Source organism: Perognathus longimembris, chromosome 7, assembly GCF_023159225.1.
Source record: "Perognathus longimembris pacificus isolate PPM17 chromosome 7, ASM2315922v1, whole genome shotgun sequence".
Classification (NCBI taxonomy): Eukaryota; Metazoa; Chordata; class Mammalia; order Rodentia; family Heteromyidae; genus Perognathus; species Perognathus longimembris.
In genome coordinates, this window is record NC_063167.1 from 52320080 (window position 1) to 52333355 (window position 13276).

Genomic DNA, 13276 nt, shown 5'->3' on the forward strand with positions numbered 1-13276 from the left:
GTAGGTGCAGAAATTACTATGCTAATGTTTCCAGAGTAAATAAAAGTGGCATAAATGTTACTATACATAGATAAACTGAAAAATATATAATGATTGCCTTGATAATACTGATTACTGTAATATAAGTTTTAATTCTTCCTTGGCAATGTCCTTATTTAATGAATCTTTGTGCATGCAAAAATTAAGCCAAATTATGACCAACACAAATCTTTTAATTATTTTTATAATTTAGAAGATATTTATATAAATTCATATTGTAATATTAAGTATCCTTTCCAGATTATTACTTACAAATCATTTGTATGAGAAGAATGACTACAATTTAAAATTATCGTAACACAATCTGATAATGGATCATATTATTGACCCATTGAGGCCTTTAGAGTTGACATGTATTTCATAAGTTCAGCTTTTCTTTTGGCATCTTGAAGACCTGCATAGGCTTTCTGAAACGTTATCATATCAAAAACAAACTTTTCTTCACAGTGCCTTTTATGTATTTCTTTAGCCCTATGAAGAAATAAGAAAACCAATCAAATTTTATTTTATTACCAAAACCATACCAAAAGTTTGTTATTACTCATAATTATATATATTCAAAATAAAGGTAAGCAGAGGGGAAAAAGTCAGAACTCCATTTAAAAAACTTTTATATTATTCATTCATAATTCTATTGGATTCATCCATTTTCTATTTCCTAAAACTGTAAATCTACATGAACTATTGCCTAGATGACCAAAAAGGCATGCAATAATGTCCAGGGAGATAAATATAGAGAAGTAGGGGTGACAATGACATGATGATGAATGAAGATCCTTCTATAAACTACTAAAAGATAATGCTTTTTCTTTAAGAGCACAGAGAGTAGAGCTATACTTTTGTAGTTTAAAACCAGATTTAAACTGAAATTCTATGATTTTTAGACAAGATATTCAAGCTCTCCGGCCATTTCTTTTTTAAGTATAGTGAAGAGAGAAAATTCCATTTACAGGGTATAGTAAAAATGAACTGAGCTTGGACTTAACTAGCATGTCAAAGGCGTTGTGTGCAATGCTCAGGAGTAGACAAAATAAAATAAAAACAAATTTAAAAATAAAAATGTGAAGTAAATGAACTAATATGCTTAACATCAATTGAGAAGAGACTATCCATTAATTTCCATTCAAAGAAACTTAATTCCTACTATCATGAGTCTAGAGTTCAAGATAGCTTTAGTATCTACTGTAAATGTAATTGCTTAAAAGAAATGAAGTATAAGAAACATATATATACACATATATATATATAGCTACACATACATGTCAGCATCAAATAATTGGAAAATAAAGTAAATAATATTACTTAGAATATTATTACAGCACCATAAAATAACTAAGTCTAAGTTTAATAAAGTGAATGTAAGGTCTATACCTGCAAATTATAAAATGTTACAGAAATTACATAGGTCCTACATTAAAGAAAGTTTTTACCATGTTCAAGAATTGTATGACAGGATTATTAATCTCTCCCTTCTTCAAGAAAAAAAGGCACTTGTGTATGAAGCAGATAAGAACATTTCATTTTGAATTAACATTTAAATTTATTTTAACTATATTAGTTTATAATTTCTTTGAATGAATTACATTTCCATGTTTCTAATTTATTAAAATTTATTCAACTTGAAATTTATTTGGAAATGTAAAGGACTCAGCAGAGGCAAAATAATCTTGCAAACAAGGCAAAAGGATGGAATGTGTTTTCTATCTCATATAACAAATTTCCATAAAAACTTCATATTATTTCATGGTTTTCATGACCTAGAAGTTGGCATAGTATGGTTCAGTTGGTTTTCTTGCATAGGTTCTCATCAACATGTTAGTTAGGGTTATAAGTTTTCTTCAGGTTTTTTAGTCTTCTAGGCTTATTCTGTTTTTGTGTTTTTGGTAAGAATTCATTTTGTTCTCATGCTTTTCATGTGTTGTCTTTCTAATATATATATATATATATATATATATGCAATGCCATGTCAAATCCAACTGATTGTGAATCTCTCTCTCTCTCTCTCTCTTGCTTCTGTTCTTATAGGCCAATGTAGTTACATTCAGCCCATCTGGATAGTCCAGAATGATTTCCTTATTTTAATATAGACTAATTAATATTCTTACTTCCATGTACAGAGACCTGTCACTGTATTTCCACTGGTATGGAAGTCCATAGCTCTGTGGATGAGAACATTGTATTCATCTTTTTTGCACACCATTATTCTAACATATAAAGCTTATACAACCTAAGGAGAGAGATGATTAACTTTTAACATGAAAATGAGAAATTAGTCTTACAAAATCAAAGGAAAAATTTAGGATGAATTCATAATGTATAGAAATTTTTAGATGTTGACATAGTAAGTTGAATAAATTCAACATTGAAGACCTGCCATTCCTTTATGAAAAATACAAAGTAGGTTATTGAAGGAAGGGCCAGAAGGGGGCTTGAATTGGAAATTTGCAGTTGTTTCGAAATTGCTCTTGTAGTTAATGAGTGAAACAAGAAACAGATGAGGAAGCAGCTAAAATTGGAGGTTGTAAAATTAACATTGTCATGAATCTAGAAGCCAGTCATCTTCCAATGATTTCAACTTGAAATCAAGAAATGAAGATAGGTAATTGGAAACCACTGAAAGTGCACTGAACCTGTTCACGTGTCTTTAAGGAGTTTTGCTGTGTCAAAATTTTTGGGGCAATCAATGCAGGTAACTAACAATTTAGTATACATTTACTACTTTACTTTAGGGTTGATTTCTCTGTATCTTATCTGAGTATATTGGAAACCGGGTATACTGGTATTAGAACTAGGAAATTGGAAGGGAATACCAAAATTGAGAGACACGGGGTAAAAAAAGAAAAACAACTACAAAAGCAATACTTGCAAAACTGTTTGGTATAAATGAACTGAACAACTCATGGGGGGAGGGAAAGGGGGAGGGGGGAAGGTGGAATGAGGAACAAGGTAACAAACAGTACAAGAAATGTATCCAATGCCTAATGTATGAAACTGTAACCTCTCTGTAATTCAGTTTGATAATAAATATATATGTATATTTAAAAAAAGAAAAATAGAGTTGATTTCTGTTATTTCAAAGAGTTCAGTTAAACATAATAAGTACAAATAAATACAATGTTGTTCTTTGGAAAAAAAAGTAGGAACTGCTAGTGTAGCATTGTAAGTATTGAGGGGATAATGAAAGGAAAAGTTTCAGAAACACTGCTCAGAAAAAATGAAAAGAATATTTGAAGAACAGGAGTCCACAGTGGACATGACAACAAGTAAATAATGGAAAATTTTCAGAAATGAATATCATCATGTATTTGAAATGTGTGGTGAAAGTAAAACGAGATCTGAAAAAAGATTTTAGCCAAAACCAGACAAGAGCTTACAATTTTATACGTAAGACAATTGCAGGTGATGAAAGGATCTTAATGCATCTAGGCATTGAGTTAATTCATATTAAAGGATAATTGTTGTTTAGAATTCAAAAATATTGATGCTAGCTAATTAAGAGTATGCTTCTCGGGGCTGGGGATATAGCCTAGTGGCAAGAGTGCCTGCCTCGGATACACGAGGCCCTAGGTTCGATTCCCCAGCACCACATATACAGAAAACGGCCAGAAGCGGCGCTGTGGCTCAAGTGGCAGAGTGCTAGCCTTGAGCGGGAAGAAGCCAGGGACAGTGCTCAGGCCCTGAGTCCAAGGCCCAGGACTGGCCAAAAAAAAAAACAAAAAAAAAAAAAACAAGAGTATGCTTCTCAACAATTAGTAATTTACAATGATTATTACCAAAGTTGGAGAAAAGTTTTATAAATCAATACATGGAAATCATAGTAATAAAAATGGAAACATGAGCGGTCAATTGATGACCAAATAAGAACAAAAAGAAAATTTAATAGCTACCTTATTTTTTCAATCTTTTATACTAAATATAAACATGGATTTTTTTGCCCATAATAGTAACAATATTTTTCTCAGACTGTCAATATCTTGGGAAATACCATGACCATCTTTTATTTGACATGTAGACTCAGACATTTCAAGTTCAGATTTTAATATTCCTGTAGATATTCTATAAATGTTATAAGTGAAGAGTTTCCTGCTGCCCCACTTTGCTCTTTTTGTTCTCTTAGTTCTACTTGGTAGAATCAGAAAGCTTAATTTTTAGTAATGATTTCACTAATTATGGGATTTTATTAGAGTTGTGTAGGCCAAGTGACTGGTAGATTAATAAGTAATCATCAACATAAAATGTATGATGTCCAAAAAATTATGAAAGGTATAGACAGACTTGATTACTGAGTTATAGATTCTGCTTATTAATATTTAGTCTTTATAATATTTAAAGTAAAAATTCAGTATGGTAGTAGCTTTTGAGACAAGCATATCACATATAACCAAAACATTAATTATTCCTTTGTTGAAAGGATGAGCCCTTTACAGCATTTTATAAGGGAAGTCAACTCAGTTATCATACACTGGGAAGCTCATTTGACTCTTTATCCTCTACAAATAAGATATGGCTAGATGCTCAAATAAGTGTGAAAAAATAACCTAATTAGATCTCTAATGTTCAATAGACTACTGCACTAAACTGCATTTGATATCTCAGATATTTGCTATTAATTCGTTGACTTTCCTAAAACACAGTTTTAATAAAAGCAAATTATAGAAAATTACTTTGAAAAATAAGATATATTTGTATAAAGTATTCATTAAGAAAAATGTATTTTAAATTGAGCAAAGGAAAAATTTAAAAACATTTTACATATATTTTACATAAATAACACAAATATCTTAAAATGCTAACAATGAGGATAAGGAAAATATATTATTTAAAACTCATATAACGGGGCTGGGGATATGGCCTAGTGGCAAGAGCACTTGCCTTGTATACTTGAAGCCCTGAGTTCGATTCCCCAGTACCACACATACAGAAAATGGCCAGAAGTGGCACTGTGACTCAAGTGGCAGAGTGCTAGCCTTGAGCAAAAAGAAGCCAGGGACAGTGCTCAGGCCCTGAGTCCAAGACCCAGGACAGGCAAAAAAAAAAAACAAAAAAAAAACTCATATAACAAGATAATTTATTTAAAATTTCAGAAGATATAAAATACTATAAATTCTATATTCTTATATAAGACATGTGTGTATCCACACACATATACTTATATACAAATATATGTACATATATGTATAAATTCATATCTTGAACATTAACTGTATGTCTTAAATTAAATGTATGCCCAGGATAAGACTGTAGCTTTTTAAGCATTAACATATCAATACATCCAGAAACATTACTGAAAAGTATGTAATCTAAGCATTACAATAGGCACTAAAATAGAAAACAGGACATTATTTCATAAAACACTTTACAATTATTGTAAGGCTATCATAGCAACTACTATATTTAAATAGTTAAGTAAACTGTTAAGGAATCACAATAAAAATGAAAGGGACTAAATTTCAGCACGGTAGAAATTAAAAGTAAAAATGACATTGTTGTTAACTTCTATAGAATTAAAAAAGGGGTTACTATTGGTAAGGTCATAATTATTCCTAAGTGCCAAGTTGAGTAAAGATGGGAGAATAATTCAGAATATCTATAGCAAAGAATATTCTTAGGTATGGTAAGGTGACAGAAGGTACAATAAGAAATATAGTATCATATACTCTAGATAAAACTGAGATTACATTTCATTCCTTGTGTGATTGCAAGCTATCAATGTACTTACTGGCAATGACATAACTTATTTTTACAACAGTTGAAATTTATAGATTAGCAATGGAAATGAGTTTAGAAAGGATGAAGAGATGGATATGCTAATGGAATAATATGAATTCTTAGAATCATTATGAATATTGGAATTAGAGAGTTAGGATTTTTTTTAAAAAAAGGTTCTATTTGAGAGTGCTTTAAGATAAGATAAATATAAAAACACATTAGAAGTGATATTGAAAAAATTCAGTTGTAAAAGAGAGGCTTCTAGCACTAGTCAAGAGGTAATGAAAATTCTACTTCTAACAATACCAACTATAAGTGAGTAGGTTTTGTTAGATATGTTTGAGAGGTGGGAGAAGAATTGGTCTTTATGCAGTCTTTGGTAATAATGTATTACTGCACAATTATTCTCTTTGTTGATTTCCATTTTCCAATGTATGGTATGTCATGCTATAAACAAAAATCAATATTTAGTGTGTAATATTCACAGTGAATTGACTTTAAAAGTTTTGTTATACTTAAATTGTACTTACCTGAGCTCTTTCATTTGCTTAAGCAAATGCTTTCGATGTTTTTCTTCTCTTAATTGTTCCTGAGTAGTCTGGTATTTCTGTCTTAAGATAGCATCATTCTTCTTCATTCTATCCACTTTATCCATTCTCTTGGACAGAAAAATACGCTCATTACTTATGTTCTGAACCAGTATACGATCTTCAACCTTTAGGTTTTTCTCTGTTAGAAACTGAACTCGTTTCTCTCTACCTTTTTTAAGATAGTAGAGTCTGTCCTGCCGACATTGTTGCAAGCATTTTTGAACTGTCTCACTGTCTCTTATGAATTGATTTTGTGCTGTATATCTTTTATTATTTAATTTCTCACGAACACTCAGGTTAAGTGTTCTTTGGGCAAGTTGCGCTGTGGCTATTGCTGTTACTTTTTCATTACGATGCTCTTCCTTCTTTTGTGTGTTGAAGTACTGATCTATATCATTAAATATTTGGAATGTTATACCAGCTCTCTGTGTTGTAAGAAACTCTCTTATATTGTTCTCAGAGATTATATCTTTTTTAATTATTGGTTTTGAATCTGAGGTGGAAAACAGTTCAGCATACTCAGGAAAATAAGCTTCTTTTTCCTTTTTCAATAATGAAACATACTTCAATGAATCTGCAGTATATATGGGTAGTTTGAAGGATGATATCCGAAAACTGACATCCAATGGTCCATTCTTACTTTCACCTCCAAACTTCTTCTGACCTATACAATACCACAAATGAACATGCGAGACCAAAGTTTATTTTCTGTATTTTTATTATCTATTTTCTAAGTAGCTCACAATGTCTTTGGTTGTATTCAACACACACACACACACACACACACACACACACACACACACACAGAGTCTCATCCCCCATAGAGGAAAGAACTGGAATGTGTCTTATCTCTTCATTATTTTTGTGCCAGTTCTGGAACTTCCTTAATTTACATTATATAGTATATAGTATATACTATATTATATATCATATATTATGTATTACATATATTATAGAATATATATATGTTTGAATATCAAACATATATATGTTTGAATGTTTTAAATAACACCTCATGTGAGATAATAGTGTCTCTTATTGTTTCTGTATAATTCATGTAATATGTAATATCTTCCAGAATCATCTACATCATCACAAAAAAAGCCTGATCTCTTTCTTCCTTAAATCTGAATAGTAAGAGAGGGGGTGGGGGAAGAAGGGGAGAGGGAAAGGGAAAGGAAGGGAGGGAGGGAAAGGAAGAAAAGGGAGGGATGAAGAGAGGAAGAGAATAGAGATTTTTGTGTGCGCATATGTGTATGACAGGATGTTTTATTGGCAAACACTTGTGTTCTTTCTATACCTTAGCTATTGTGAATAATGGTGCAATAAATATAGAAGAGCAGATTTCTCCACAACATACTGATTTCATTTCCTTCAAGACTATACCTAGACAGGCAATTATTAGGTCATATGATAATTCTGTTTTAATTGTATGGAACCTCCAGGTTGTTTCCTTTAATTGCTGTACTAATTTACATTGCCAGTTTGCTCCTGGGGCAGCACATACATAATTCACATTCCCATAAGGGTTGTTTCCTCCAGATCTTAATCTACCCTTGTTGTCTTTTGTCTTTTTCTTAATAACCCTCTTAACATATGTGAGGTAATGTCTTATTATAGTTTTAATTTTCATTTATTTGGAAGTTATGTACATTTAACTTAATTTCATTAGCCTGTTGGCCATGTACACCCTTCTTTTTTTTTTGATAATTTTTTTTTTGTCAAAGTGCATGCACACACTTCTTTGGAAAAAACTGATTCAGGTCCATTGCTCACTTTTTTTGTTCAGTTACTTGGTTTTCTACTAGAATTGTATGAGTCCCTTATATATTTCACAACCTTTTGGATATGTATGGTACATATATCCTATAATAGGATGTGATTTATAAAAAACGTTTTCCTATTCTTTATGTTACCTTTTGATTATTTCCTTTGCTATGTAGATAATTTTGTTTGAAATAGTCTCACTTGTTTGTTTTGCTTTTGTTCCCTGCTTTCTTTCAGTACCAAATTAAAAGGAAATAATTTTGGTAAAAGTGATGTCAAGGTGCTGTATCTGCATTTTCAGGAGTTTCATGGTTTCAAGACTTATGTTTAAGTCTTCAAACAATTTTTGATTGATCTTCATGCATCACATAAATTAGGGGTCTTTTTTTTTTGTCTTGGGAATATTCAGGTATCTCAACATAATTTTTCAAGAAGACTGCTCTTCTCCAGTATACTTATGTTGTGAGAAAGTTCATTCACATTAATTAATATTACATAGGTGGGTTTATTTCTAGGCTCTCTGTCTTGTGCTGTTGATTTCTTTATTTCCTCCTTTCCTTTTTCTTTACTTTCTTTGGGGGTGGGCAGTACTAGGGTTTAAAGCCTTGTGCTTACTAGGAGGTACTCTGCCTTCTGTGAAGCCACATCCACAGCCAATGTTTGTTTCTGTTTTATGACCACGAATTAAAAAAAAATGCATGTGGTGTTTTCTGATGCCCATTTTCTCAAAGACACTATGTATTTTATATGAAGCACAAAAATACTGTAAGACTGTATTACTATAAGACAAATAAGCAAGTTCAGTTGAAAACATCTCTGTAATGAAAACTGAGAAATATTCATGAAAGGAAATTGAAATATCAGACATAATATGTACTTCTTTCTGCATCACAATAGCCTTTTTTTGTATCTTCTCTTCTGACAACTTTATTTTCCCTATGACTTTGTGCTTTGCCTTGCTTCATCTTGTCAATGGCATCAGTTTTATAAGTTACTGATGAGAGCATTAAGGTTAAAATTGATTATTCTAGCAAGTTAAAAAGTATCTTTCAATAAAATCATGAGGTCTACACACATTGTACTTTTGTGTTAATATTGCCATTTTATTATATTTAAGAAAGATAATCACAAAAATAATATATATATTACATAAAGTTCTGTATGTACAATATTGGCTCTCTACCCAATAAAATAACTTTCAATAACAATAGATCTCAAGCTGGTATTTTTATTTCTGAATTAAAGAACTGTCAATAAATATAATTCCAGTGAGACAGTCTAAAGGTCAACTGTCTATATACACACGGCAAGCATTGCCATCAGTGACATCACCTTTGGATATGAAGGGCATTGACATAAAATAATGCAAGCTGTCGTGTCATGGTACAAATAGAAAGGGGAAAAAGTGACATGAGGTCATCTCTAACACAAGCTTACTGTAAGGAAATGTCTAGACATACAGTGATATATATTTTCCAAACATTGCTTTACACACTGCTATTGAAATAATTCTTTACCTACCTTAGTGAGTAATATGAGAAAATGACTCCATTTTATTTAATACTAGTACATATTTTTTTACATTTCTGAGAAAATAGAATTAGCCGTTTGAAATGCAAAATCAGAATTAAAAATTACTTAGCCATTGACTTAAACAGTGTGTTAATCTATGAGAGGCAGACATTAAAGTCACTTCTAACTCCATAGAAAGTAGAGGTTAGGGTACAAAATCTTGAAGAAAATCTGGTTACACACATAGTTGGTTCTCAGGAACCCTTGACTAAATGCTTAATAGGCAAAAAGGTCCTCCATAAAGATATTTAACAGATTACAATTGTTAATCATGTAACATTACAAAGAAACTTACTATTCAAAAGCTTGTTTTTGCCAAAACAATATAAATTTTAGGGACATTAAACTCCCTCAAGTAAAACAATAGAATCATGAGTGAAAATGATGAAAGAGCTGATGAGATCTGCATTAAATTAGTAAGAAAAAAAAAGCAGAAGCTATCCATCTATGAATGGAGACAGAAATCTCAGTACAAGAAACCTTAAGTAGCTTACTTAACATATTCTGCAGCCCCTAAAATAGTGTAAAATACAAATATGCACAGAAGACTTTCAATTTCCTTGGGAGTAAACTGAAAAGTTTCATACATAATAAACAAAATGAAGAAACATTCCTCAACTCAATGTAGATTAAAAGGCCATTAATATAATCTGTGGTCCCTTTGTCAGTACCTAAAATCTGTAGTGTAACAATAATATAACCATCATTTATTCATTTCTTTATTTGTTTTGCAATGCCAGTGAACTCAAGGCTTCACAATACTGCTTGGCTTTTTCACTCAGAATTGGCACTACCACTGGAGTAACACCATCTGCCAGCTCAACATTTATCTAAAAGTATAAAGTTAGGCCTTGTTTATCTGGAGCAGCACTCCCGACAGAATCTAGCAAATTTCTAAAATACAAATCAAGATGAGAGACAGTTGCTTGCTCCCTACTGTTCCCCCCACTTTATTTTTGTTTATATAATCAGTTAAAATATGTAGAGAACAAGAGATGTTGTGTAAAGCCTCATTTTCAGCACTTGGAAAGGCCAAAGTGCCATACTATATTTCTAAATAAATTAATTCAAGAAATATTTACAAGAATCACATCTGAAAAGTCCTAGTGTTAGAATTTCCAAAGTGGAAATAAGCAGAAGTGTTAGAAGCCTCACAGAATTTTCAGAAGGTATATATAGTCAATTTTTATAAAGTAGATATCTAGGATTCTTAATTGCTACTTTTTTATATTAAACTTTTTCTTTATTGTCAAAGTGTGGTACAGAGGGGTTACAGATTCATATGTAAGGCAGTGAGTACATTTCTTGTTCAACTGGTTACCTCCTCCTTCATCTCTCTCCCTTCCCCCTCCCCTTTTTGTCTCCCCCCAAGAATTGTGTGGTTGGTTTACACCAAATAGTTTTGTAAATATTGCTTTTGGAATGGTTTCTCTTTTTGTCCTTTGTCTCTCAATTTTCATATTCCCTTTCACTTCTCCAGTTCTATACCTGTATAAACAGTATTCAGGGTATTCAGATGAAATATAGTGGTAGCAGGGGTACAACCACAGGAAGGGAATACAAGAGAAACATGCTAAAAAAAAAAAAAACAATCAAACAGACAGAAAAAAGAAGTACTGTTTCACATGGCATGTTGAAAATAATTACAAGAGTGGTATAACTCTTGTTTCCAAAACGTGGAGTTCATTTCACTTGGCATAATCTTATATGATCATATGGGTGTAGCTATAGGGCTATTTTAATCTTCTACCATGACTAGCTTAATCATGTACTAGCTATTCCCAATGAGGGACACCATAGGATTTATGTTTCTATGGGTCTAAACTTTGGCAAAGTAGCAGGATATAAAACAAATCCTCAAAAATTAATGGCTTTTATATATGCCAAGAACCTGAAGAGTGAGGCTGAAATCAGAAAAGCAACACCTTTAGCAATAACCTTAAAAAACACAAAATACCTAGCAATAACCTTAACCAAAGAAGTGAAAGAACTCTATGATGAGAACTTTAAAAAGCACTAAAAGGGAAATAAAGGCAGAACTAAAGAAATGGAAAAACCTCCCTTGCTCCTGTATTGGGAAGATTAATATAGTGAAAATGGCAATATTACCAAAAGCTATGTACAAATTCAATGCAGTACCCATCAATATCCCAACACCATTCCTCAATGAAATGGAAGAAACAATTCAGAAATTTCTATGGAACAATAAAAAAAACCCAAATAGCAAAAACAATCCTAAACAGAAAGAACAGTGAAGGAGAAATATCAATATCAACCTTTAAGTTGTATTACAAAGCTATAGTAATAAAAACAGCTTGGTACTGGCACAAGGACCAATTGAACAGAACTGAAGACCCAGAAATGAACCCACAGACCTATGGCTACCTAATCTTTGGCAAAGGAGCTAAAAACATAGGTTGGAACAAAGACAGCCTCTTCAACAAATGGTCCTGGAAAAACTGGGTCAACACCTGTAACAAAATAAGACTAGATCCATATTTATCACCCTGCACCAAAATCAATTCCAAATGGATCAAAGACCTCGAAATAAAATCATATACCCTGAAAACACCACAAAAAGGAATAGGAGAAACTCTAGGACTCCTTGGCAATGGTAGAAACTTCCTAAATAAAGGCCCAGAAACACAACAAATCAAAGAAATGTTAGACAAGTAGGACTGTATCAAACTGCAGAGCTTCTGTAGAGGAAAGGACATAGCTTCCAAGATAAACAAAAAGCCCACAGATTGGGAAAAGATCTTTACCAGCCATACAACGGACAAAGGCCTGATATCTAAAATATACACAGAACTCAAAAAGTTAAATTCCTCCGAAACAAATAATCAAAGAACCAACAGCCCCCTCAATGAGTGAGCTAAAGACCTAAAAAGAAACTCCTCTGAAGAGGAAATGAGAATGGCCAAGAATCACATGAAAAAGTGCTCTACATCACTGGCCATACAAGAAATGCAAATCAAAACAACACTGAGATTCCACCTCACCCCAGTAAAATGTCCATTATCAGAAAATCCAATAATAAATGCTGGAGAGGATGTAGGCCAAGAGGGAACCCTTCTACATTGTTGGTGGGAATGTAAACTTGTTCAACCTCTCTGGAAAGCAGTGTGGAGGTTCCCAAAAAGGCTGAACATAGAGCTCCCCTACAACCCAACAGCCCTACTTTTGGGCATCTACCCAAAAGATTACAAGCAAGACCACACAAAAGCCACCCACACAACTATGTTCATCGCAGCATAACTTGTCATTGCCAAAATATGGAACCAACCTAGATGCCCCTCAGTAGATGCGTGGACCAGGAAAATGTGGTACATATACACAATGAAATTCTATTACTCCACCAGAAGGACTGACACTGCCCCATTCATAAGGAAATGGAAGGACTTAATTGCTACTTATACTCCTATTACAGTTCATTTTTCTTACTTCTGAATTATTTATCTAGTTCATTTCAATTGTAATTCAGCCTGGTGTTTTAATGAGTCTTCTATCTTATGTTCTTTTTAGAAAATGTGCCTACTATATTAAAAATTATGTAACAATTTATCCAGTTTTGGATCTCAATTCTCAATTTCAATGTT

At 32.3% G+C, this 13276-nt stretch overlaps 1 protein-coding gene across 1 annotated transcript in view; it reads right to left on the reverse strand.

Moving 5' to 3' along the window:
• Window positions 1-457: 457 nt before the first annotated feature.
• Lrriq3 (leucine rich repeats and IQ motif containing 3) overlaps window positions 458-13276 on the reverse strand; it is a 92709-nt gene continuing 79890 nt past the window's right edge. The window contains exons 10-11 of the mRNA XM_048352135.1: window positions 6757-7002; window positions 458-510 (exon numbers count right to left, since the gene is read on the reverse strand). Coding sequence (XP_048208092.1) covers window positions 458-510; window positions 6757-7002 — 299 coding nt within the window. The remainder of the gene's footprint in view (window positions 511-6756; window positions 7003-13276) is intronic.